Source organism: Zonotrichia albicollis, chromosome 7, assembly GCF_047830755.1.
Source record: "Zonotrichia albicollis isolate bZonAlb1 chromosome 7, bZonAlb1.hap1, whole genome shotgun sequence".
In the NCBI taxonomy this organism is placed as follows: Eukaryota; Metazoa; Chordata; class Aves; order Passeriformes; family Passerellidae; genus Zonotrichia; species Zonotrichia albicollis.
Genome location: NC_133825.1, coordinates 46,902,752 through 46,929,417, shown reverse-complemented (window position 1 = coordinate 46,929,417; position 26,666 = coordinate 46,902,752). Strand labels below are relative to the sequence as shown.

General features: G+C 40.1%; 1 protein-coding gene across 1 annotated transcript in view; it reads left to right on the top strand.

Annotated features, from left to right (window-relative positions):
- The window catches only part of CPXM2 (carboxypeptidase X, M14 family member 2), a 67,953-nt gene that overhangs the window by 36,411 nt on the left and 4,876 nt on the right, over positions 1-26,666 (top strand). Inside the window, exons 4-12 of the mRNA XM_005494844.3 lie at positions 4,934-5,018; positions 5,310-5,460; positions 11,750-11,838; positions 14,495-14,618; positions 15,518-15,714; positions 16,528-16,707; positions 17,790-18,087; positions 22,262-22,401; positions 23,752-23,851. Of these exons, the coding sequence (XP_005494901.1) occupies positions 4,934-5,018; positions 5,310-5,460; positions 11,750-11,838; positions 14,495-14,618; positions 15,518-15,714; positions 16,528-16,707; positions 17,790-18,087; positions 22,262-22,401; positions 23,752-23,851 (1,364 nt within the window). The remainder of the gene's footprint in view (positions 1-4,933; positions 5,019-5,309; positions 5,461-11,749; positions 11,839-14,494; positions 14,619-15,517; positions 15,715-16,527; positions 16,708-17,789; positions 18,088-22,261; positions 22,402-23,751; positions 23,852-26,666) is intronic.

Here is a 26,666-nt window from a genome sequence, read left to right as displayed (position 1 = left end):
CTCAGATGTGAGGATCAATATTTATTTTAGATTTATTTCACTTGTTGCTGGTCAGCTTTCCATGATTGAGAAGCTTGGCATTAAAACATGACATGCAGCAGGAGCTGCTCAAAGAGAAAAACCCCAAACAATCCCAATTCCCAGCTGATCCCCTGCCTGCTGTAGCCTGGGCAGGAAAAACCTGGCATTCCTCCTCTGCTTCCCATTCTCCTGAGCTGGGATTCAGCCTTTGTCCAACACACAGAGAGAAAAGTCAGGAAATTGTATCAGGGCAGGCACGGCTGGAAGATGTTTTGCTGTTCTGGTGCTGCCCATGATCTTTTTGCTCAGTAGCTGATGCTGTGGGTAGATAAGGAAAAGCTGATTACTGGGACAGGAACCTGCCAAAGCTGTAGGAGATCTGCTTTTAATTCTCTGCTTTGATTCAGGTTTACTGTCTCTGTCCCTGGGCAAGCTTTTCTTTTTTGGATAAAAATGGAAAAGCAGGACATTTTCATGCAGCACAAAAGACTGGATTTGAAATTGAAGGTGTTCAAATAAGCTTTGTCTAAGGCCAGTGCATTCCAGATAAAAATCAAATAATTAGTAATAATTCAAAAATCCACCCTATTAAGTGAATTTGAATAATATTTTGATTTTTGCATTTACTGTCTCTGAAAAGAATTGATTAATATTGTCAGTGGATACTGAGATTTTTCAGATAAGCTGCGTCTGAAGAGATAAGGCTGCCATAAATTTTAAAAGGGATTATTTAAAAGGGATGCACCTGAATCCAAAGGCTCCCTGTCAAATCTGTACCTTGTGATCTTTTTCCAGCATGGAGGAAATTTGTGAGGCAGAAGTGGCACTTTGTGGCAGAGGGTGATGGGCTGGGGGTAACCTCAAACACTCCTGGATTGTCACACAATGGCTTCTGTGCCAAGAAAGAGCTCCATAATTAATGCTCTCTTTTGTGAATGCTGGCCTGAGACTTCCCTAGAATTCTGTCTCCTCAGCTCTATAAACCCAGCAAATATCTGTATTTTTCTCTTAGGGGTGGAGTGGTAGGTCCTGAGATATTTTATTGAGTGAAACCAGAAAAGCTTCTGTGAAACAGCAGCAGGGACATCCTGAGTCTGGGAAAACATTACAGCTTTATTTCAGCCTTCCTTAGACAGCCCCAGTGCTGATGGGCTCCAAAGAGATTGGATGTGACAGAAATCCCTGTCTGCAAATCCCAAACTGAGGAGATGGATCTTGGTGTCACCAGGTGATCACACAGACAAAATTCCCCAATACCTCTCCTAGCACAAGGCTTGGCTTTAGCTGCCCTGTTCCTCTGATGGATTGCCACAAAAAAAGCTTTAAATTTCTGTGCCTGCATGAATAAACCAGGTGTTTCTGGAACTCCTGGATCCCAGGAAATGCTGTTCCACATCCAGCTGCTCGCTGGGGTCAGCAGCCCTCCTGTGCCATACACAGGAGGGAAAGCTGCAGCTCTTGGGAGGATTTAGTGAGTTCTTGTCTGTCTGGAGCTGTGGAAGTGTCTGGGGTTTGATGACTCAGTCAATTAGGGCTTTGCTGGGGTTTATTCCAGGTCCTCTGACCCAAGAACCCACACAGAGCTCCCTTCCCCAGTGTGGGGGATGTGGCTTTTAGGGAGAAGGTGCCATTTCCCAGAGGAGCCTCAGTTTACAGGAGCCTCCTTAGATTATCAGAAGCTGTTTTTATTGTGGCATTGGGGGAAAAAGAGGGAAGGATTTAAGCCCCTGGAGACAACTTGGCACGCAGTCCCAGTGAGAGAAGGATCTGATCCCCTGTGATGTTTTTATTCTGCTTTTTCCTCACAGGCAAACACAATGAATAGTATATGGTGTGTACCTTCATACATTGCACTGATTTACCTCCTCCATGACCCTCTGAGGTCCTTCTGTCCTGCCAGTGTCCAAGACTGGATGCAGTCCATTAGGGTTTTAATTGCATTCTGCCTCTCCACAGCACGCTGCTTGTTGCCACTCAAGATGGAAAATGTGCAGGACTACTTGTATGTGTTTTCCTTTGGGAGAGGTTTGAACTTTTGTAGTGGTAGGGAGTGAGAAAATAAAAATATGTTAAATGAAAGTCCCAGCTTAGAAATGTTACTGTGACAGCAACATTTTCTCATGCCAGTAAATCAAGCTTGTTCTTTTAAAACATCCTGTATGTGCCATGATTTTCTTACAAAAGTCTGTCCACGTTTGTCATGGTTTCGTGTGACTTTAGTACTCTGTTTGAATTGCTTCTGCAAATGTTGAGCAATGAATATGGATGTGTTGTGTTTGCCTTCCTAATCTGATCTATGCAGTTGAAGTGAACAAAGTTCTGTAATACTTCAGGAGCAATGGTGTTATTTGGTTTGTGGCGTTGTCTCTCTTGGTCATTTAGTCTGATTTTGAGAGATGGTCAAGAATAGTAAAAAAATCAATTATGCAAAGCTCATGCAAACTCCCAACAAAATGAGCAAGGAAATAAAAAAAAAAACCAAAACAGCAAAAAGCCCAATATAATTGTAGGTGCATTGAATATGTACAGTGCCACCAGCACTCTCCTTCAAACCCAGGAGTTTTGCTCTCAAGCTCATCTTTTTCTAGTAATTCAGAAAAAGCTATTTTCCTCTTTTTAGAGTTTTGCTGTTGGCCATTTTATAGAATGGTTTGGGCTGGAAGGGACCTTAAAGCTCCCATTCCTCCCCTGCCATGGGCAGGGACACCTTCCACTGTCCCAGGCTGCTCCCAACCCTGTCCAACCTGGCCTTGGGCACTGCCAGGGATCTGGGCACCCTGTGCCAGGGCCTCAGCACCTTCACAACCAAAAATTTCTTCCCAATATCTGATCCAAACCTACTTTCTTTCATCGCCCCTGTCTTGGCACTCCATGTCCTTGTCACAGCTCCCTCTCCTTCCCTCTTGTCAGCTCCTTTATTTGACAGAAGTAAATCAGCCTTTCTTCAACTTGAGAACACAGAGAAGCTGAGGGAAGAAAGTTCTTTGCAAGAGTCAGGAGAAACTTATCCAGCATGCTGAAGTCACTGTTTATTTTGTTGTGTGTCATTTATCATTTTACAGCCAAATTTTAGAGACGCCAGCACGGCACTTCTCAGCTCTGCAGTAAATCTCCTACCCCAGGAGCCCTTCCACTGAAAGGCAGACAATTAGGATTTTCAGAGTGCTGCTAACTTGTTACAGTTGTTTACCAAATACTAAAGTTGTGTGCATTACAAGTGATAGATGTACCCTTCTTTTCATTGCCATAACAAAAAGTTGCCTGCTTGGCAATAGTCAAGATTTTTCCATTTAATCTAACATGAATGGCAAAGTCTATTCACTGAAGAAGGCTGGTGAAAGAGTTGCAAAGGACTGGTTTAGTGTCTAAAACAGAGCTGGGTTTGTTCAGTTGTTATTTTGTTGGGTTTTTTTCAAAATCTCATTTTCTTTAGTTTTGGGGGCATTAGTAAAGAATATCCAGGAGTGATTTTCCAAATGCTACTAAATATTTACCTCATCTTTGTTTTCAGATGTGTTAAAAACCTCAGTTGTCTGTTTTGTACAAGGCTTGGTGAAGTGGAGCTGATGGTTTTTCCCTTGTTCCGTCCTTGTCCCTTTTCGGTCTCCATTAGAAGCCTGACTCTTTAGTGAGCACATAAAGGCTGGATTGTCCCTAAACACAGGCACAATGGGTTCAATGTGGAGTGTGTGCTCATAGGTAGTTTGCTGTTATTAGGTGATTTTAAAAGAATAAAAAAAAAAAAACAAATCAAAGTTGTATTTGTACAGGAGCAGTACAAGAGGAGGTCCTTAGGTGTTTCTGTCCTTCCAGGCACTCCTGATCTTCAATTTTTATGCTCTGCTGCTTCTCTACCTGCCCAAGTGCCCTTTTCTTCTCTCCAGTACCAAGAGCTTTCCTAGCCCTGGTTTCACTCCCAGCCATGGGACTGAAGCTTAGATAAGAGCCTGTGCTGAAGAAGAGCAGCTCCAGAGTCCTGCTGGTTGCACATAAATATGGAATTTAATCATCCTGGACTGACTTCATGGTACAAATGTTCCTCCAAGGCACAGCTCTCCTCCAAGTCCCTGCCTACTGAAACCAGGTGTTAGGGGGGAAAGCAAATCACTGCTGCCCTTTCTGAGTAACAAATGTGGGGGGAGAGTCAGGCATTGCTTTCTCCAGCCTTCTCCAGCCCTGTACACACATTGTTTCCTGTCCACAGGTATTGCCTGAGCAGTGTGAAATTCCACAGCTTTAATCCAGAATATAGGAAACAGCATTTTACATTTGCTCATATTCTTCTTTAGCTGAATCCAGATGAGGCATAACTGAAATATTTGACTTTTTTAGATGAAAGGGGATTTTGCTGTAAATCAGATGACATTAGAAAAATCAGCCTATTGGGGATTGATCAGGATATTGTAGGATTGCAGTAGTCCTGTGATCAATTGTCTCTTTGTCCCCGCCTCTTGCTAATAAATACAAGAACAACTGCAGGCACCAGTTATTCTTCTATTGAAAGAAATGGAAATTTTGCTGGTTGAAATTCACAGATGTTTCATCCTTGAGGATTTATTACTTTTTTCCCATCCTCTCTGATAATAACAGCAGAACTAATAAATGTTCTGCAGCTGAAAAGATGATCTTTGAACACTGCATAAATCTATTCTAGATAAGCCATTTATCCCAAATTCTGCATATAAAAGGAGAGAAGAGCAGCAAGTCTCTCACCCCCTGGAATCCCAGAATATTATCTCACCAGGATTTTGCTTCTTTGTGCCAGACTTTTTGAACAGTGTGTTGAATCCAGATTGGCATGACTTTGCCAAATGGGATTTCCACTGCTAGCAGCCTTATAAGCTTGATTATATTAAATAAAATACAGTCATTCTAAGTTCTGAAAAGTAACTTATTTATTCTCTTTTTCAAGGAGTAACTGGGTGACCTCTTACCGAGTGTTGGTGAGCAACGACAGCCATGCATGGACTGCTGTGAGGAACGAGTCTGGAGATGTGGTGAGTAGAACAAAACATGTTTTATGGGGAAAAGCAGAGGTGGGGAAGCAGTGGCTGGCCACAGATTAGTCAGTGGCAGCATCTCTCATTGATTTTAAGAGCAATTCCCAAGGTACAGAATCAGAATTGCCCAGGGGGAATGGGGGGATTGCCATCCTCAAAGAGCAGTTCTGGCCCGAGCCACCATCAGCCTGGAGCTGAAAGGTGATTTTACATTTTACATTTATATTCTCTTACCAAAACCACTCTGAGTCAGTTTGAGGCACTGATGTTGCCCTTTCTTTCCCCCAGATTTTTGAAGGGAACAGCGAGAAGGAGATCCCAGTGCTGAACATGCTGCCGGTGCCGCTGGTGGCGCGTTACATCCGCATCAACCCGCGCTCCTGGTTCCAGGAGGGCAGCATCTGCATGAGGCTGGAGATCCTGGGCTGCCCCTTGCCAGGTGAGAGCCTTTGGTAGCTCCTATTGGCATGGCTGCACGTGGCAGGACTCAAAAATTGCATTTCCTGTGGACAGCTTTGCTTTTGGTATAATATTTATCTTTAGTGAGTAGGGTTATGCAGAAAGAAACAGCAATATCTGCCCAAGCCCACGGAGAGTATCAGGATAACTTTCGATATGCAAGCCATAGTATCTGTAAGTGCCTTTATTAAAAAAAACAAGATTGCATGGGTGATCTGACTGTTTCCTAGGGCAATTTGTATGTAAATTCTCATGATCCCTTTCTCTTCCCTAAAACTGCATCTAAACAGGAAAAAAAAGCAAAAATGTCAGTATTTGGAAAGGTGATTTTTATTGAGTGCAGCAGTTTTTCACCCTGGATTCTTACTGGTTTTACACCCATCCAGGGACAGATTCTGCTTGGCAGTGCTGGCATTTGTTACCCTTCAGCTTCTCGGGTCTGTGTCAGTGGGTGAAGCTGGGAACACATCCCCAGTTTCAGCACTGTCCTGCTGAGTGCTCTTCCAGCTTTTCACAGATCTTGGATTCACACGGAAACAGCATCAGAGCATCCCCCTGGTAGTCATTTATTGAGTTAATTGCCCGCAGTGGCTGATTCAGTATATTCCTGAAAGAAAATACCAGAATCATTCATTGAGAAACACAATGGGAATGGGGTGTGTTCATTCAAAATGTAATTGGACTGAAGAACTAATAGGTTTTGATAAGTGCTGACCCATCTTTTTAGCTCAGAAAGAGCTGGCATTTCTTTCTCCTTGCTCATTTTGCGCGTCGCACGCGAGGTGCCCGGGACAAAGCTGTTCCCCAGGTTCCAGAGGCCTTTCCAAGCACGTTTTCTTCCTCTGCGATGGGACATGTTTTTGCAGCACCCTCTAAGTGGATTCCTCACCCTTTATTGGTGTCATTTTGCTCATTCCAAGTTAAATGTCTGGGTGGTTTGGCCGTGGGAGCAGTAAATTGATGGTGTTGCTCTAATACTCTTTATAGACTGTGGGACTGGAAATCAAGGGCTCTTCTTTTCTGACAGTTTTTTTTTTTTCCATCAAAATGACCAATTTTCCTAAATTCACCAAAATCAGGAGGTGGAGCTCTGCTAGTTCACACATCTCTAGCCTGTCCAAAGCTCAGGGCATAGGGAAATAGCCCAACAACTAAAGGATGATGGAAGGAAAGAAACCCATTTTTCTAACTCTGAATTTCTTTTCATGTCTTCTAGATTTGTGATTTTAGGGTTTATGCCTTCATTAATCCCTGAATATATTAAACCATTTGCATTCAGTCTGTGCTCTGTATTAGCTTTCCATCAAGCAGGCTCAGAAGTGAGGGTAATAAAGGAATAAAGATAAAAGATAAAAGGAAAAGAAAAACCTGAATAAGATTGATATTCTAGGTTAGCACTGTCTGAATGAAATGGAAATGGTTAAAGACAGCTAGAACCCATTCCTGTGGGTAGGGTCTGTCCTTAAAAGCTGCTGCATGTGCTAGATGCGCTGAAAATTGGATAAATCATGATAAAAAACAATTTGGACAACTGGAACATACTTATCTAAGCAGTATTATATAAGATAATTGTAATTTTTATCAGTGAAATGCTTATATCTTATCCATAGCACACATTTTTGTGGTATCTTAGGCTAGTGTGCACAAACAACCTTTTCTAGGTTGCTACAGTAGCTTTAAAAAAATTTTTAAAAACCTAAAACTATGTTGTCCAACTATGTCAGTGCTATCTTTGGGCAACAGAAGGGATTTGCTGTTTCACCAAGAGAAAGACATTTCTCCATGGAGGAAAGATGCCAGAAAATCTTACCTGTAACAACAATCAGTGCTGCCATGTCTCAAAAAAGAGGGCAAAAAGAGGACAAAACCCAAAAACATTTAATTCCCTCTCCACTTTCCAAAAATGCTGGTATTTACATAGAGGGAAGCTGACACACACAATCTTTTGCAATTGCCTCAGAGGGATGGATGTGCTTTCCTTGCCTTCTATTCCTCAAACCGAAGGAAGGTCAAAACAAAATTATATGTGATCAAAAGCACCCAGACATTAGAAAGAGAAAATTAGTTGAGTTCTTCATGCATTTATTTATATTTTAGAGTATTCAAGGCGAGAGACAATTATTTTAACAGAATAAATTTGTGATGGAATTTAATTTTTAATAGTTCTTATACAGAAAACTATCACTGGTACCATGATCATGCCATTACTTTGAAGCCAAGATAAAAAAAGAATTTTAACAGCTCTGTAATGGAGCACTGTGTTTTGCAGTAGCTTCAGTCTTATTTTTACTGCTTCTCTCTTAGTGCCAGGCTGCCTGGTCAAGTCTAAAGTTCTGATCATTTTTTGATAAAAATGTGACTTTTTACAAGTATCTTTCATTATAAATGTCCGTGTCAACAGCAGCTCTAAATCCAGCATCTACTTTTGAGAATAAAAGGAGAAAAGTATCAGTTTATAGTTGAAAAATATTATTTCATTGCTGATTTCATGTGTGATGTTAATGCTCATGAGCAATGCTCATGAGGCTGCCATGAAATAGATCATGTGGAAAAAAACTTAGAATCACCTGATGTGGCTGCCAGCGGATTTATTTCAAGATTACACATGTGCTGTCTGTGAGATGTTCAATTTAGTGAAGACAAGTCAAATTCACTTAAATTACGTGGAAATTAAAAAAAAAAACGCAGTCATTTGTGAAACAGCATATTGGGGTTTTTAAGGCAGTCTAAGGGATTTAAACCAGAATATTCTTTTTATTAAAAACTTCTCTGAAACCTTTGGATTGCCTTCATTTGGAACAGCACTTCTGACAAGCTGAAACCCACTGGAAGCATCAGGGCCTCACTGGCTGAGGTGCTGTGGAGCTGTAATAAGTGAAAATGCCCATTTTTTTCATCAACTGCCAAACAATTGGTCCTTTCTGGTACTTTTGCTACTTTTTCTGGGCAGTTTTCAGAGCCCTCATGCTGCAAAGGGCATGCTCATGTTGGGCATTAACCACTTGGAGTTTTGGGATCCCCAGCAGAGGAAGTGATGCCTTGTGCAGGCTGCCCTAGAACAGAGGCTGGACAGAGCTAAAGAACAAAGCAGGGATTGATTCAAAGGATCCTCCATGGATCCACCTTGGGCAGCACAAGAGCCCAGCCAGGGCTGCACCCAAGATGAACCAGAATGGCCCCAAAATGCACGGCCGGGCACGGGCTCTGTCCCTGGGATCAGTTCTGCTCCATTTGCACCTTGCAGTTCATTGTCCCATCCCAGCTTTAGCCCAGGCAGTCCCACCCTGCTTGTTTTTCTCTCTCCAGCCCACGGGGTTTGTGCTCCTGGGCTGAGATTTGGATCATTTGTCCTTGGTGCCCAGCTGGAGCAGGAATTGTTTTGTCTCCCTGCTCTGTGCACAGAGCTCACCATCCCTGATGTGAACCCAGACCCACACACTAAAGCAGCACAGAATGGGAAACATAGAAAAGCTAAACCTGAGGCATCAGAAAGACGTGGAGCTGTTGGAGACCTCGGAGGTGATCAGAGGGATGGAGCAGCTCTGCTGTGAGGCAAAGCTGAGAGAATTGGGATTGTGCATCCTGGAGAGGGGAAGGCCTTGGTGTGATGTAACTGTGGCCTTCCAGTGCCTGTGGGAAACTACAAAACAGATGGAGAGAGAGACTTTGGGACAAGAGCATGGAGTGACAGGACAATGGGAATAGCTTCCCACAGCCAGAGGGCAGGGTTAGGTGGGATTTTGGGAAGGAATTGTTCCCTGTGAGGGTGGCAGGCCCTGGCACAGCGTGCCCAGAGCAGCTGTGGGTGCCCCTGGATCCCTGGCAGTGCCCAAGGCCAGGCTGGATGGGGGTTGGAGCAGCCTGGGACAGTGGAAGGTGTCCCTGCCATGGCAGGGGTGGCACTGGATGGGATTTAAGGTTCCTTCCAACCCAAACAATTCTGTGCTCCTATGAATCTGTTATTTAACAGCTTTAGTCACTTGTCCATCTTTACAAGAACAGAAGGATGAAGAGCACAAGGTGCCTCTACCAGCAAACTTCATTACTTCTACTGATGATGTACAGACAGATTAGTGGTAGAAAAAAGCTAATATATCCCTCTGTATAAACGTGAGTGCCACAGTTTTGCAGGATCTTTTCTCCATGGAAGAAACAGAGACTTTCTCCAGAATTTCTGTGAATAAATCAGTATATTTCTCTTATAAACCTTCTGTCATTTTTTTCGGTCTTTTATTCTCAGTTTTATTTTAAAAATAATTTTTACTGAAGTGGACCCATCCAGCTGTGTGCAAGCTTTGTTTGCCTTTCTACATTTTAGCTTTTAATGTTCTAATCTGTATTCCTGCTGCAGCAGAACTCCAGCTATCCAAGCAGGCTGCAGCAGAGCCTGGCAAAGTACGAGTGCTAATTCCCCAGGGAACTGTCAAATCGAGCTCTGTTGTTGAGGAAGGGCCAGAGATACCATCATTTTCACTGCAGTTTTTTTAAGTTTCCACCAACTCTACAGCATTCACAGTCATTCCCATGATATTAGTGTTTGATGTATGGAAAAAGAGCCAGGCTTTGAAAGGCATGGGATTAAAGTATCAGGGAAAAAAATCGGTTGCTGTATATTTTGGCTCATGGGGATACAGAAAACTTTCAACATCCTGGCAGTTTTATGACATTTATTTTTATATTTTTACAACGTGGAGGTATTTTTTCAATGATGAAGACATCCTGTGGGGCATTGAACACATTGTCTCTTTTGAGAAGAACTGGAGTTTTTTTTTAAGATTTCCATTTCTCATCAGTATATCAATGAGTGATTTCTACAAATTAACATGGGTTTGGATGAGACAAGATTTTTTTGGGACATTTTTCTGTCATATTTGTAGAGCAGCCTTCAGCTGACCTTCCAGCATCTCTGCTGTAGATTAGGAAATGGAAGTGGAGACAAGGATGGGTCATGTTACTGTGAAGCTTAATGGGACTTGCATGTTTCATTTCATAAATAACTTAAATAGTGCAAAAAAGCCCCAAAACTTTAGAATTTTATGAGAATATTTAGTGGTTTTGATGCCAGAAATATGAAACTTAAAAATGTTATAAAGTATTTCACACTGTTGTGAGTTTTCCATAATTTCAGTAAGGATTTGTTGCTGTGGGATGGTAACTACATATTTTTCCTACTCAGAATTGTTCTTTTTTTCCCCCACAAAAAAAGTCACAGCTGACAGGTGATATTAGGGGAATATAATGGTTTAAAACCATTTTTTTCTCTAGAGACAATGTCTTTTTGTGTTGCAATAAGGATGACATTTAAACTTTTTCATATTTCGCTTCTCCCTCAATAATTTTAAACCAATGAAGATGATTTTGTGTGAAGGGAAACAATTTTTCATAGAAGCCTGACAGCCACTGGCTTGACAAATGATTACTCAGAATTCCAGACATCCCAGATGTGGCAAGTTAAGGAATGTGTCTGATGTTTTCCAAATAGACTTGTTTGTCTCTGAAAATAAATCACAATAGATTAGGCTAGGAGCACATTTATCAGGAACTTCAAAGCTCAGCCATAACAGTCTTGTCCTGTTTCTTTTTGGTTTTTTTTTTTCCAGGTGAAGGGCCTGGAATGTCAAGGAAACAGAAGATTCTTTTCTAACCACATATCTTCCTTTGATACTTCAAAATGAACAAACTACAAAAAATATCCATAAAGAAATGAATATGTAAATTTTCAGTAGCAAACACCTCTGACTTCCACAGGAACTCCTTTGGAAGATAATTAGGAATGCTTAATATGCCAAATTATTCCTTTCCATGTTTTGCAGTTGGAAAATACTCATCAGGAAAACAAAAATTCCTCGCAGTAGTAAATTAATCAAGTGGACACAAAGCATTTACTGTGGCTTTTTCCTCTAATTTGATTTTTCTTCCACTCTTTTATCTTGCATCTGACTCATCATTTCCCAATGACTTTTTCCCTCCTCTGCAGCCTAAGGCTGCCCTTCTGCTTTTCTATTGAAATGTAAGTTTTTTGTGCAGAGGAGCTGTCTGGAAAGCTGGTGCCTCCTTGCTTTTGTTTGGATCTGTATGAATTGATTTGTGCAGTGGTTAGAAATATTTCAAATCAGTTGTTTCTCTGAGTTTTGCTTTTGAAAACCTGTTTTAGATACACACAGGACAGTGGAATTCAGATTTCTATGTTCCTTACATGCATTGTGCCAAAGCACCTCTATATCTGAAATTCCTAAGCATGAGAAAACTCCTTTTTTTCCTTTTCTCAGACCCAAACAATTATTACCACAGAAGAAATGAAATGACAACCACTGATAATCTGGACTTTAAGCATCACAACTACAAGGAGATGAGGCAGGTAGGCAAAGAAGGATGGTGTGTGATGGAGGGTGGATGGGTGCAGGCTTTTCAGCCATGTGGAATCTGAATCCCACAAAAATTAAACTATTATTTTCATTTTAAACTCTGTCTGCAGTATGGTTTTAAAATATTTTCTCTGCTTAAATCTATTAAAAGAAGCAGTCCAATAAAGTCCCAAAGTCTTAATTTGTACATAAATGAACCTGAAAGAGGTGACACAATGTGACAGAGGAAGTATTCTCATATAATATGCCACTCTTTTTCTTCCATATGTATTTGAGTGGTGAATGACACAGTGATTTCTCCTTCTAGATTTGACTCTGATTTAGGGCATCAGTTTTCTTATATATTTCTGTGGGTTTGAATAATCAGAATAAACTCTAGAGTCCAATTCCATATTCACAGTTGTGAAAATCAGCAAAAATTCACCAGAAACACCAGAAAAAAACCCTCTGCTAGTAAAATTTTAAACTTACCAGCGTTGTTAATCTTGTTCCTTTAACTTCAAATAAGTTCTTGGCTTTGTTATTGTTTTTAGTCTTGCTTCATATCACCACAGACACAAGTGTGGGCTGTCCTGAAGAAATATTTCTGCCCACTTTCCCTTCAAATATAAAGATAATATGTTTGGACTTGATGTGTGTGAATCACTTGCTGTGTGCTGGATTTCAGTGTATTTATACTGCATGAATCACCACTGGGTTTTATTGAGCAATTGTGTACTGAGTCACACGTTTATTTTGGTAGAGATTTCATGGCCTATATTTCTTAGCACAAAGATTAGACGAGTAGGAACTCAATTGGCATAATTACTGTCAAGAACAATAAAATAAAATGCATTTATGTTGTCATTGCAGAAAGACAGGTTGATCAGGTTAGAAATAACTTGGGGGAAAAAAACCACAGCTTTAAACCAGAATGTTTTTGCACTCTTCTTACAAATGGAAAATCTGTGACTGTGGTTGAGAATTGTGAACTGTGTGCTCTACCAATTTCTGCTTTCTTCTGTGTCAAAACAGTTAATTTTTTTAGAGCTCATTGGATTTTAATTGCTGATGGGCAGAATGTTATGGGTTGCATTGCAGCAAGTCTTATATACCCAAAACTATTCTCAAAACTTCAGGGCAAAGTGTAATAATAACTGCCAGAATCAACTTATTATTAAAAACAAACAAACAAACAACAATCAAATACATGCCCAACCCCCATTAAAATGCATTATTGTCACTTTTCATGGCTACTTCACCACAAACAATCCTAGAAAAATGCTGGTTTTTGATTTATTATCAACACTGAGGGAGGAGGAGATGCTGTTCTCTGGGCCATGTTCTGGAAGCATCACATTACATTGCAATAAGTCAAGTATTTGTGAGAGGGAGGGATTTTCTCAGTGTCAGGTGATTTTAATAGAACTCTCTGGTTAGGAAGATGAAATTTGCAGCTCCAGTTTTCTCCTTGTAAAAGAGCATTCAGTATTCTTCTTCCAGTCAATGGGAACCCTCACTGTGTTTTGTGTGCAGGATTGTTTCACAGCCCAAAATATTTCTTAATTTTTAATTTCTATATATGTATTTGTGTTTATTCATGTGGTACAGGAAGCTGTTACATGTTTGATGTGGGTATTTGAGTACAACCTTATCTTTGAGACAGCAAATCCAGATCATAGTTGAAATATTTTGCCATTTGTAGGAAATAAGAATGAGAAGATCAAATGTGAGATATGTTGATTTTCAGCATTGTATTTCCATTAACTCCACTGCATTACATTACCAAAAGAGTCACAGTAAATGTCACTACAAAGGTCTAATGCAGGAAAAGTTCTTTGACTCAAAAAATACTCACACGTTTGCAATTAAAGAGATGATGGGGAGTTTGCTGAGGCCAACACAAATATTTCCACTGAATGTAACAGACTTTGAACTTTGTTCTGGGCGTTTTTCTCACTATTAATGAGCATTTCCATACTTTCAACCACTTCTCTAAATTGATGTTCCTGGTATCCAGTGAGCACTGGAGTGCCAGGCACGTCAGGAAAGCTCCTGCATGTGAGAGTTTCAGAGTCAGGGGTTTCAGAGGAGCTCTGAGACTACAGGCTCACATTCCCCATTTCTCATGGATGGAGCTGCATGGATGCAGGGAACCATCAGCCAGCTCAGTTTGCTTCAGTTTGAAGAAGGTGTGAGGAGAGAAATTAGTAAACACAGGTCTGAGTCAGTAACATTATTTATACAGCAGGGTTTTAGCCTTTAGCTAAAATAGAACTGCTTTTAATGCAATATCTCTGCTTGCTGGCAGAGTGGAAAAATTCATATTTCTGTTGAAATGTGGCAACCTGCAAAATAAATGCATTTCTGTGCACTGACACCCTGGGTCACCTCAAGTCCCTTGTCTATAGTGCCTCACAGGGTGTGGTTGTTTTAATCACTCTTCATTATTTTAATTACTCTCCATGGCATAATGTGTTAAAAATGAGATAGCAGAGCAATAAATTCATGAACTAAACATAAAGTTTTTGCAACTAAGAGGTAATCAGAGAAGCAAATGAAGAGTTTGTGCCACATTCAATTTGGAATGAACCAATTCATCATGGATCTGTTGTGATGCTGCATTGTCTTAATATGTTCTTTTTTTCCTCTTTTTTTTTTTGTTGGCAGCTGATGAAAACTGTGAATAAAATGTGCCCAAATATCACAAGAATTTACAATATTGGAAAAAGCCACCAAGGACTGAAGCTGTATGCAGTGGAGATTTCTGACAACCCAGGAGAACACGAAGTTGGTTAGGATTTTAATCTTCACTAAATCTGTTGAAGGGGTGTTGGAATTTGGCTTTTTTCCCCCTCCTCTTCCTCCATATCTGCACTAATTATCACTGATGGAATTATATTCATGGCAGCAAAGATTTCAAATGTATGTGGGAGGAACCTCAGTGCTGTATTTCTAAATTGGGAAGGGGAGGGTGAGCACAAATAGAGGACATTTTGAATGTGGGATCAAATTCTTTAATGATCATTCTTCACAGTAGTAAAATAAAAGTGAACTTTAATACTGGAGGATGGATTTTAGTTATGGCATTGATGTAGCTATGGATAGAAATTTACCTTAATGCATTGCAGGGACAGGTCAAATCTCCAAATAATTTTTCACTCATGAGGTCTGGGGTTCAATTTCCTACCATGATATAATTCTTCAGCACTGAAGAAACTTATTCAGTCTTTGGTCCTTCTCACTGTGATAGTGCCTGAACAGCTTTCGGAATAAAGGAATTTTGTGCTTTGGTGTATCCATGAATACACTGATAACATGTTTAGATTGGTTATGAGGAGAATTCTCTTCTAGCAGAGTATTTTTCATGTGTCTTTTAGACCTTCAAAACTGTTAAAATCTACCTCTAACATGCTGGAGTTGTGAGTATAATTAAAGATCTGTTTAATCAAATATGAGTTTTGGAGCTTTTACTCAGTGGCTTTAGATATCACTAATACATAAGCCAGTTCTAAAATAGCAACAGAAAGCAATTTATTTCTCCAAAGTGACATTTTCACCTCTCATCTGTGCAGCTGAGACGTTTCTCCTCACTCCTTAAGTGAAATGTTGCTGATTGACATTGTAGCTCTTTGATAGAGATTTGATTTGCTGCTCTGACTACAACTCTGCTCCTTGGCTTTTTTTCCACAGGGGAGCCAGAATTCCACTACATTGCAGGAGCTCATGGGAATGAAGTGCTTGGACGAGAGCTGATCCTTCTGCTCATGCAGTTCATGTGCCAGGAATACCTGGCTGGGAACCCACGCATTGTGCACCTCATCCAGGACACCAGGATCCACCTGCTGCCCTCAGTGAACCCTGATGGATATGACAAGGCCTATAAAGTGGTAACTAGGATGATAAGTGCATCAAGGAACTCTTTTCTTTCCAGTAGATGGATCAAAAATGCTCCTCTTGTCTTTATTTTCTTCAAAGATCACGTTTTGCGAGTGATCGAAATTTAAAAATGAAAAGATGGGCACATCAAAGTAAACACAAACCATCTTGGGAAAAAGCTGAAAGAAACAGTGTTTGATGTGATGTTGGCTAACAGGAAAATGTACATGAAAGGAGAGTCACAAAGACTGCCAGAGCAAACCATCCTGAGGTGTACAGAGCCATGGGAACGCCATTATGGAAAATGGAAAATCTGTGCAATCTGTTTCTCACTAGAAACCAAGCTCAGCACGTGAAAATTTGCATTCCTCTCCAGCTGAAATTTTATAGTGTGCCTTTAAGGAGAGCATGATGTGTTGGGCATTGTAATAATTTAGTCTGGATGAAGACAGACACCAGGAAAAATTGTAGGGGCTGGTCAACTGCACTGGAAAATCTTCCAGAGCAGTCTGCAGAAGACTTGAATAGGAAAGTCAAAATCATAGTCATGGGAGGGAATGTCTGCTGTCTCCATTGACAGATATATTTTGGCTAACCTCAAGTAAATTTTCATGGGTTTTCCTTCACCTCATTCAAGATTTCATACAAAATTTTTTGAAAAGCACCAATGATTTAATACAGTTAATTAAATAATTAATCTTCCATTTCTCTGTATGGAATTACCTCTGGCACATTCCCAAACATTCGGCAGGTTTCTGGATTCTAAATGAACGTTAATTTTTAATTTTCTTTCTTTTTCTTTCTCTTTTTTTTTTAAATCTAAGGGTTCAGAACTGGGGGGCTGGTCTCTAGGACGATGGACTCAGGACGGCATTGACATCAACAATAACTTCCCTGACCTAAACTCTCTGCTCTGGGAGTCAGAAGATCAGAAGAAAAGTAAAAGAAAAGTTCCAAATCATCACATCCCGATCCCTGACTGGTACCTGTCTGAAAATGCCACTGTGAGTAAGGCCAGGAGAGGGGACACAAAAGCTGGGATGTCCTGAGAGAGTGAGATTTACATTCTCAAGAGATGAATAACCTGGGAGTGAAGTTCCACACCTGATCTAAGTCAATAATTCCCTTTATGTCAGTGGAAATAAAAATGCACCACAAAAGCACCATTTCCCCCAGGATTTAGAGACTGGTCTCAAGGAAGAAACTGTTTCCTAGAGGATTTTCTTTTCCATCAGCTATTGCAAGAACCTGGAGGACTCCAAACCCAACTTTTAGGCAGCAAGGTAGACAAGGAGAAGCACAGCATGAGCTCAGCCATGTGGATCAGGCTTCTCCCAGGTTTTGTGGCATAGATGAGCTCTTTGAAAACTCACTCGCAGATTTGTCTCGGGATTTTCTTATTTGCTCTTACTTGAAATATATTCTTACCTTGAATCATCAGGCATACCCAGTACTGTGGCTTATGCTAATGTCATTTATTGCATTGTAGTGTAGTGTAATGTAATGTCAGCTATTAAGAGCAGCTTCACTGTGGCAGTTTTTAGTACTTTAGAATCACCCAATCATGGAATAGTTACACTTTAAAGGGGCCTCTGGAGATCAATCCAAGGCAGGGTGACACAGGAACATATCCAGGTGGGTTTGGGATGTGTCCAAAGAGGGAGACTCCATGACCTCCCTGTGCAGCTTTTCCAGTGCTCTGCCACCCTCATGTAAAAGTTTGAGTTGAAACTTCCTGTGTTTTAATTTATGGCCTTTATTTCTGTGTTTAAAATCCTTTATTTTGTAAGCAAAGAGGGGGAGCAATGTCACCATCTGACACCTCTGTCAGTTCCTGCTCTGGGCCTCGCTTGACATTGATGTTCCTGTTCCATAAATTACTGATGTGAAGGTTCTGTTAGCTCTAAAGGATATCTGTGACCTCCTAAAATGGCTGACAAGTACCATAATTTAAAGAAGGCCTTCTCCTTGCCCACATCCCTTCTGCTGACCTCTCACACTCAGGAACTCCTGATCCTGCTCTCCTTTGAAGCAGCACAATCAGGTTTCCACACTGAACCAGATCTGCTGTCGCTTTTTCTCCCAGGTGGCAGTGGAGACGCGGGCGATCATCGCCTGGATGGAAAAAATCCCTTTTGTGCTGGGTGGCAACCTGCAGGGGGGAGAGCTGGTGGTGGCCTATCCCTACGACATGGTGAGGTCCATGTGGAAAACCCAGGACTACACTCCCACCCCTGACGACCACGTGTTCCGCTGGCTGGCCTACTCGTACGCCTCCACACACCGCCTGATGACGGACGCCAGGAGGAGGGCCTGCCACACCGAGGACTTCCAGAAGGAGGATGGCACTGTCAACGGAGCCTCGTGGCACACCGTGGCTGGAAGTGAGTGGCAAAGCTCCAATTAGTGTTCCCTTGCTAATTAGGGTAAAGCCTGCACTGCCTGGTGTGTGTTGCAGCACACAAAAATGTGTGTTCTAGGAGGAATATTTCCAGATGTTGTTGCTGTCGTTAATACCCAGTGACTAATATTTTTGCAGCCAAGTTTTCCACAAATGCACATTCAAAGCATTAGCTTTAAGAAGTCTGTGCACTCAAGACTGTTTGTAAGGAAGAAACCAACCCAGTCCAAACCCCCACACAAGGTGACAAGAGGAAAACTGCTGCCAAGCACCATAGCCAGTGTCAGAGCTGAAGCAGGGACTTCAGGGAGAGATTCCAGATAAGGAAATCCTGATTACAGCCTCCTGCTGACTGAACTCAGCCTCAGATCAGCCCTCACTCACATTCACTGGCAGCTGCAATGAAATGCCATAAAAAGCTACTGTTTGCCTGCTACTCTCCTATTTCTAAAACACCTGGATGTCCTTACACTTAAATTTTGCATGGGCTGCACAGGCATTCCTGCTGCCAGGATAAATCACTGCCTGGATCAATCTCCACACACCCAAGCCTGTCACCCTGTTAAGGAGCACAGAGGGGAAGCCATGGCCTGTGGTGTGGCCAAAACCTTGATTTCCAGGAAAGCCCAATTAGAAACCCATTTTTAACAGCATTATGCACGTTTGCCTTTGCTCAAAATCCTCGTGTTTTTCTAAGTGCATCAGTCAAGCAGCACATTCCCTGAAATTAGGAAATGAGACAGGCATCTGCCACCAGTGGGCTGACAACAGGAGCAGCACTAATGGCAAACAGATGCAGGCCAGTGTCTCTGAAACCCAGGTTTAGCTGAACCTGGCTCATGTTTGGAACTTGCAGGTCCACTGCATAAACATTTTTGGGATTTTGGACATGGCTTCTATGGCTTTTATGTTGGCCCATGTATAGTTAGTGCTGGCCAGCCTTTAAAGGCTACAGTTGAGAATTAGCTTTTCAAATATTTTTTCAGGAGGTTAAAAACTGTTGGGTGAGTTTGGGGGAAACCTTGAACTCTTAGGTCTGAAAGTACAATCCCGTACATTTCTACAGATTCTAAAGCATTCTCTGAGAACTAACTTGACCACGTAATTATCTAATTTATGAATTTAATTTTCCTAAGTGCAATAAGAAACATCATTATGAATCAATCCAGAAAAGATGGCATTGGTCTTGTCACTAACAGCTGTCACACTGAGTTCCATTAAGTAAAGATGGACCATATAGATGCTGAATATTACCCTGATTTTTTAGGACCAATTGTATTTTGGATTTGTTTCATCTGATTTGCTTTATTTCTTGATGATATTTTAATTATGATTTATGTCCTGCTCTGTTACATTATGGTAAGACCTCTAAAAAAGTGCTTGCAGAAGCTCTCCCACCCATCCTTTTGTGTGAGTGACATCTCCTCATTGTACCACACCTTGAAACTGCCTCTCTCCTCTTCCACCTGCTTCCTTGCAGTGGTCCTGCACAGAAACTTCTCACTGCTCATGCCATGGGAAAATTTAGATGGCATTAGATAAATTTCATTTAGAAAATATCTAATATTTATATAAATATTAAATAATTTTTAAAATATTTGTTTCATTTAGAAATATTAGATTTCATTTCAGTCTCTAGAGAAGCATGTGCACCACAGATACCCAGCACCTCCTCATGCCTTTAAAACCCAGTCATGATATTTCCTGCACATTATTTTGACTACAGTGAGTGCAAGTTCTCCAGCAATTTTACATATAAAGTTTCTGCACTGGATAAACTGCACAAAGGCAAAAAAGGGATTGATTTAATTTTATTTCCTGTGTTTTTGAGGCTGGATTTGCATGTTCAGGCACAAGGAAAGAGTTTCTCTTGGCAACACAAAGCCATTTTCTTAAATACATGCATTAAAACTGAGCAATTAGTGTGTATGGCAAAACATTTCACAGCAGATTAATCAGAATGTTATACAGTATGTGAGGGGAAAATAATTGTGGCTGTTTCTCAAGTGGAGGGGAAGCACATTTATGTAGAGTAGCATATGCCACTGGCTGATGTTTAGGTTTTCCCCATCAACAAACGTGAAAAGTTTAACATCTGTATTATATAATCCTCCTGCTCTGCTTCCAGAAGGCACTGAGGGCTCATTAAATACTTGACTACTGCTAATTGGACAGGAACAGGGATTTTGGTTTAACTCTTCTTGCTCAGAAGCACTCCATGAATGCAACTGCTGCTAATCTTTGCTATTTAAAACATAACAATTGCTATTTAAATTGCTATTTAAATTTAATTTGCTATTTAAATTTATATTGCTATTTAAAACATAACAATTAATATTAAAACATAACAATTAACAAACATATTTCAAAATATTTTCTTATTAGAAGTGCAGGTTGAACAAGAAATGAAGCTCACAGAATTTCTTCCTCTAGTGTTCATGTTCTTTATCTCGTTATCTGTGTGAGAGTGGAGAACTAATAAGGAGGAAAAATAATGGTGAGAAACAGGAGAGAAACCTGGAGAATGGAAATATTTGAGCTGTGTGTGTAAAGACAGCTCTCCTTAGTGCTCCAGCCCTTTGCAAAGGTTACAGTGGGCTCTGTAATGCAGAATTAAACAGCAGCTCCTCAGAGACTGGAGGCACTGGGGTTCCTAGGGCTTGATTAGGAGATATTCCTGATGGAAATCCCTATTGCAGAGCAACAGTGCAATCCCAATCTTCTGCAGCACCATGACAGGGAGAAAAGAGACCCTTTCCTTTCTTACAAACTACAGACACCATATGTAACATAAAATAATTATTACTGCCTTGATTTTTCTGGCTTTTCTATCTGTTAGATTACTCAGGGAGGAAACCAGACTGAGGAACACTTTCACCAACTGCTCTGATAAATCACTTTTACATAACAGCCCCTGTGAGCACATAGCTCTGTGTGCTGGCATTCAGGGCTCTATCAAATGGGAATTCTGTGAATTGGGTGAACAGCTGCACCTCCCTGCCACCCAACACAGACAGATTCCATTTCCACCCCGGGCACTCATAAGGGAGAGCTGCTTTGGGGGTAATGTCCAGGATTAGGAATGCTTAGGGCTTTCTTCAAAAAGAACAATTTTTTCTTATAGAGACCTTTCTCCTGGTTGTGCTCCCATCTTTCCCATCAATAGAATCCCAGAAGGATTTGGGTTGGAAGGGACCTTAAAGCCTATCGAGTTCCGCCCTTGCTTGGAGCAAATTTCACTATCCCAGATTGCTCCAAGGCCTGTTGTCTTGCTTTGAAAAGACAGGTGTCTTCTAAAGGCAGGAGCCTCCCCTGAAATGGAAAATGCAAACCCCCTCCCTTAACTCTTCCCTAATAAAGAGTACTTTATTAAGGAAGAAAATAAAAAAAAATTAAAAATGCACTAAAACAAAAAACCATTGACAGAATCAGAACATGCCCTGCCCCCTGTGTGTCAGGGGGTGTCCCAGCCCCATCCATGGGGGCTCAGCCCTCCTGCAGTGCCAGCTGTGGCTCTGCTGCAGCAGGGATCCTGCACAAGGGGGGAGTTTTCCTCTGCAGCTCCAGGGCTGCTGCAGATGGGCCTGGGCTCCCTCTGGCCATGCAGGGAGCACAAAACTGCTCCTCTGGCAATGCAGGGGGCAGAGGCTGCTGGGGTGTCCCAAAGCCCAGATTGGATCCAGGTAGGAATGCTTGGCTCCTCCCCTGGGCGGAGCATCTCCCCATGGGATGCTGGGATTGGATCAGCCCTGCAGGGACACTCAGTGGCCATGGACAGAAGATAATTAATAATTAATATCCCATGAACAGGAGAGATCTCCTGGAGGGAGGATGGCTTGTAGGAGAGATAAACAAAACTGCCCCATGAACAGAGTTAACTGCCCCACCTCTGACAGATGGGAATTGAATACACACCCAAAGCCACATCTTGCAGCCCAGGCCACCTGTCCAACCTGGCCTTGAGCCCTCTGGTGCTTTGTTACAGAACATTTGGCATTTCTAAAATCTTTTTTCCCTTCCAAATCTGCAGGCTAAGCCAGGTGGATGAATACCCAACTTGTGTTTACAGAAGTTACATTAATTTGTGTAAAAACTCAGATCTGACCAATAGATTAAAAAGGCCATGAAGTTGTTCCCTTTTTCCCCAATATTGGCAGGCATCAATGACTTCAGCTACCTGCACACAAACTGCTTTGAGCTCTCCATCTATGTTGGCTGTGACAAATATCCCCACGAGAGCGAGCTGCCAGAGGAGTGGGAAAACAACCGCGAGTCCCTGATTGTTTTTATGGAACAGGTATTCACCTGGCATTTTTTGTTTGGATTTAGATGTTTTATTATAGATGTTTATTAGTTTTTATTTGTATTATTTTTTCTATATTTATCAATAATACATTAATAATATATAATATTATTATAATTATATGTTATGTTATATTATGTTATATTCCTTATACTATGTTATATATATAATATAATATAATATAATATAATATAATATAATATAATATAATATAATATAATATAATATAATATAACATTATATTATATTATATTATATTATATTACATTACATTATATTATATTATATTATATTACATTATATTATATTATATTATATTATATTATATTATATTATATTATATTATATTACATTATATTATATTATATTATATTATATTATATTATATTATATATTATATATTATGATATTGATATGTTTTTATACTTATTTATATTAGTTTTATAAGTTGTGTGTTTTACCGTATTTTATTAATCAATTAAAAATGGAGTTGTATTTTTTACAAGGGTTTTTAAGGATAAATTGTCTAATTAAGAAGTGATACTTATTATTTTTATTTTTAACTTAATTTATTACTTGTGTTTTGCAATGTGCACTTTTTTATTTAATTATATAATACTACTTAAACTTATTAAGAAGAAGGTGACGAAGAAGGTAAAGAAGAATGATTCCTTTCTGTTTTAAAACTTTTGTTTTATTTTATATATATTATTATATTCTAAAACTTTAAACTTAAAGTTTTGTATTATGTGATATTATACATTTTTATTTAAACTACACACTTATAATTTTACTTTTATTATTTAATTTTTGAAGTTTTTTTATGGTTTTAGGATAAGTGTAGTGGTTTTTTGGGGGTTAGTGCCTGATAGTACAGAATGTCTAAAATTCTGAGCAAGTAGGGTTCCAACACATACTATTTTTCTTGCATGACTAATTATGTGGTTATTGGTATTTTTATACACATAGCGCTTCAGCCAGGCTGGTTTGACTTCAGGGAATAAAATAATGAAGCTTCTGAAAATGTGATGTGGGTGCTGAGCTTGCTAGAAAGGGCAGCTGGAAAAAGACCCCAATATTGCGTCTGCTGCTTCATCTGTGCTTTTTATCTATATCTTGAATTTGATGCCTCAGGAATCCTAACAAAATTCACAAACTGATTCTCAAGTTAATGCCTGAAGGGCTGCTAAAGGGTTAATAATGATGTTCACAATGTTGTGAGCCATAAAGTGGGAATAAAGAAATATAATTCACTTATGGAATTAAAGATTCATTGTCAGTTCCTAGGACAATTACTGTTCTTTGCTGTGCAATATTTACTTGCTATTTTAATTCTCTTCCCAGGTCCATCGTGGCATCAAAGGCATTGTGAAAGATGTGCATGGAAAGGGAATCCCAAATGCTGTTATTTCAGTGGAAGGCGTCAACCATGACATTCGCACAGGTAAAAAAAACCCAAAAATACAAAATGTCAAAAAAACAGATTTGTGGTTTAAAAACAAACCCACTGAACCATGTTCCTAAGTACCATATCCACATGTTTTAAGAATGCTAATTTTATGGGTTTTATCTCTTTACTGGGGTTCTGTGCTCTTCATTTGCTGCCACTTCCATTTGCTTTGCCACTGAGGCACAGAGTGAGGCAGATAAACTGATTTCAGACCTTGGAATATCATAGAGCTTTGCGACTTCCAAATCTTCCATGTTTGCCACAAGAGGTGATCTGAGCCAATAATGAATCTTGGAATATCTAACTTAGTTTATGATTAATTTCAGTGCTACTGTGTCTCCATTGTGAAAGAAAGCACTGAATGACAGATACTTAATTAGGCAATAATGATTCTGCCTTAAATATTTCAAAATGGGACCACTGGGAAATGACAGTGGGAATTAAAGTAATCAGCTGGTTTTTCCTGTCTTGGAAGCCTTGGCAGTGCTGAAAGTCTGCCATAAAGTGTGGGTTGTGTTACTCTGTTAACAAAATTAATGTACTGCTCTGAGTTAATGCAATATGTGATTAATCTCCAGCTCTCTGTACTCTGGATTGTCATGAAAAAAAATAAAAATAAAGTGCAATAAATGTGCAAGATCTCAAAATCCACCTTGTAACAGTCAGGGAGTCTTGCAGCTATTTACATCTTGACTTATTACTGAGCCTCCATGGCTCAAGGCCATCTGTATTTGTTAGTAAAAATAAAAATACTTATTTAATTCCCTTTAATTTTTCTTTTTAATGAGACGTTTAAGCTTACACTCTGGAATCACTGTGGAATTGGGAACATAAAAGTTCTATCTTGTTTCATATTATCCAGATAACAATACACATCTCATTAGTCCCTGAAACTGGAGGATTTATGCTGGAGCCAAGAAGCTAAAATGACATGTATAACTCCAGAGAAAGAAGGCAAATTGTCAGCAGTCTCCCTTCATTTATACCTTTTAAAATGAAAAATGTGCCCATTTAAACCCCTGAGTTGCCTTGATGTAAAAATAGGCCAAGCAGGGGAAGAATTATGGCCAGGATCTCTATTCACAAAAGTTTTGTTTCAAGTGAGCAGAGCTCTGCTGTTTCACTGCTGCATTACCGTGGTCAGCTGCCCTGTGGAGCCAGACAGAAGTTGCCTGTAAAAGCCCTGTAATAACATTTAAAGGTTTGAGAAAATTCCTTTGCTTCTTCCTGTGGACTGAAATAAAAGTAGATTGGTTTGGCTTTCTCCTGGATACAATATCCCTGATGGAAGGAGAGGGATGCTGACATTCAGCTAACACCATTAATGGGCTAATTGAAGGCATTGATTCCAGGGGCAAGAGCTTTGTGGGGAATTATTCCATTTTCTCTCAATGCAGATGTAACTATTGATTAAGTCTGAGTGATTCCACATTGTTACAGTCATATTTGGGCTGGATTCTGTGAGAAAACCTCTGCAGAAAGAGTTCAGTTGGGTGGAAAAATGCACCTTTCCCCCCTCCATGGTGCCAAGACAGTTTTGGGGGTTGCCTCCTGTAATTTGGGAAATGACAAAGTAAATATTGATGGAGAAATGTGCAGTTTCTTCCTGGTGAAACACTCGTTGTCACAGCCAGAGTTCAAAGACAGATGCTTCTGTGTGGTTTCTGAACTAAGGTGTAATTAATTTAATTTCACAGTGTCCAGAGAAATTTTTATTAATATTTTGGTAAGTTTGCAGTGATTTCATATATGTATTTTCATTTTATGTACCAAAACCCAAGGATTTTGAAGTAGAATCTAGTAATGTTTAATATATTAAATATATTTACCTATTAAATATTTATTTAATTAATCCAAGCTAAGCATAATTTTGGTATTACCATTCTCCAGCCTCATTCAGCATCCATGGACCTGGATGCCTGGTCCATACAGAAAAGTTGAGTTTAAGTTGTGTATAGTGCTTTGAGTATGCAGCACTATGGCCAGGTTTCCTGAAAAGTCTTTTGTTGGTAAAAAATCATTAGAAAGATTTTTATAATGTATTTAAATCACTGCAGTTTAGCACATTTAAATGTAAAAATTGCTTTTGCACTTTTGCAATTGCTTAATTGTAACTAAGCTCTGTCCTATCAGGCTCAAATGATATTTCTCTTAATTGCAGAATTTATGGAGTAGTCTGACATATTAAATTCATAGCAATGCGATCTTTGTCCTGTAATGCATTGTTATTTTATCAAAGCAGACATGGCAATCCCTTTCCAGCCCCAGTAGGTGGGTATGGATGCAGTCTGCCTCCAGCCTGCTCCCACTGGAACCTATTATTTCAGCAAACCTATTATTTACTAAATTTATCTGTGTTTTTAATTGTGTTTCTTTTTGCCATCTGTTCTGATTTTTTTTTTTTTACTGGTTTTAATCTGATTTTTAGAAAACCCCAACCTTTTAGCCTGGTATTAAATTCTGGGCACTGACAGCTGACAGAAATACTCCTGTCTAAGTGGAAACAGGGAATGTGCATCCTGCTGAAGGTTTAATACCCAGCTTTGCAGTGAATTCCCAGTGGGGTGTGAATGTGTAGGTTTATTCCTGGCCCTGTGTGGGGTTGTGATGAAGTGGCTGCTAAATGTGTCAGGAAAATGTGGGTCAGCTTTGCAGTCCTGGGGCTAAAGCCAGGCTGGGAGCAGGGATGTGATCACAGCCACCCACAGGGGATGCAGAGCCCTCTGCCTGGCCCCTGGTATTGCCAGGGCATTTACAGCTGAAAATGAGCCCTTGGGGATAAATAGGAGGAATTTGGGCAGATTTGTGG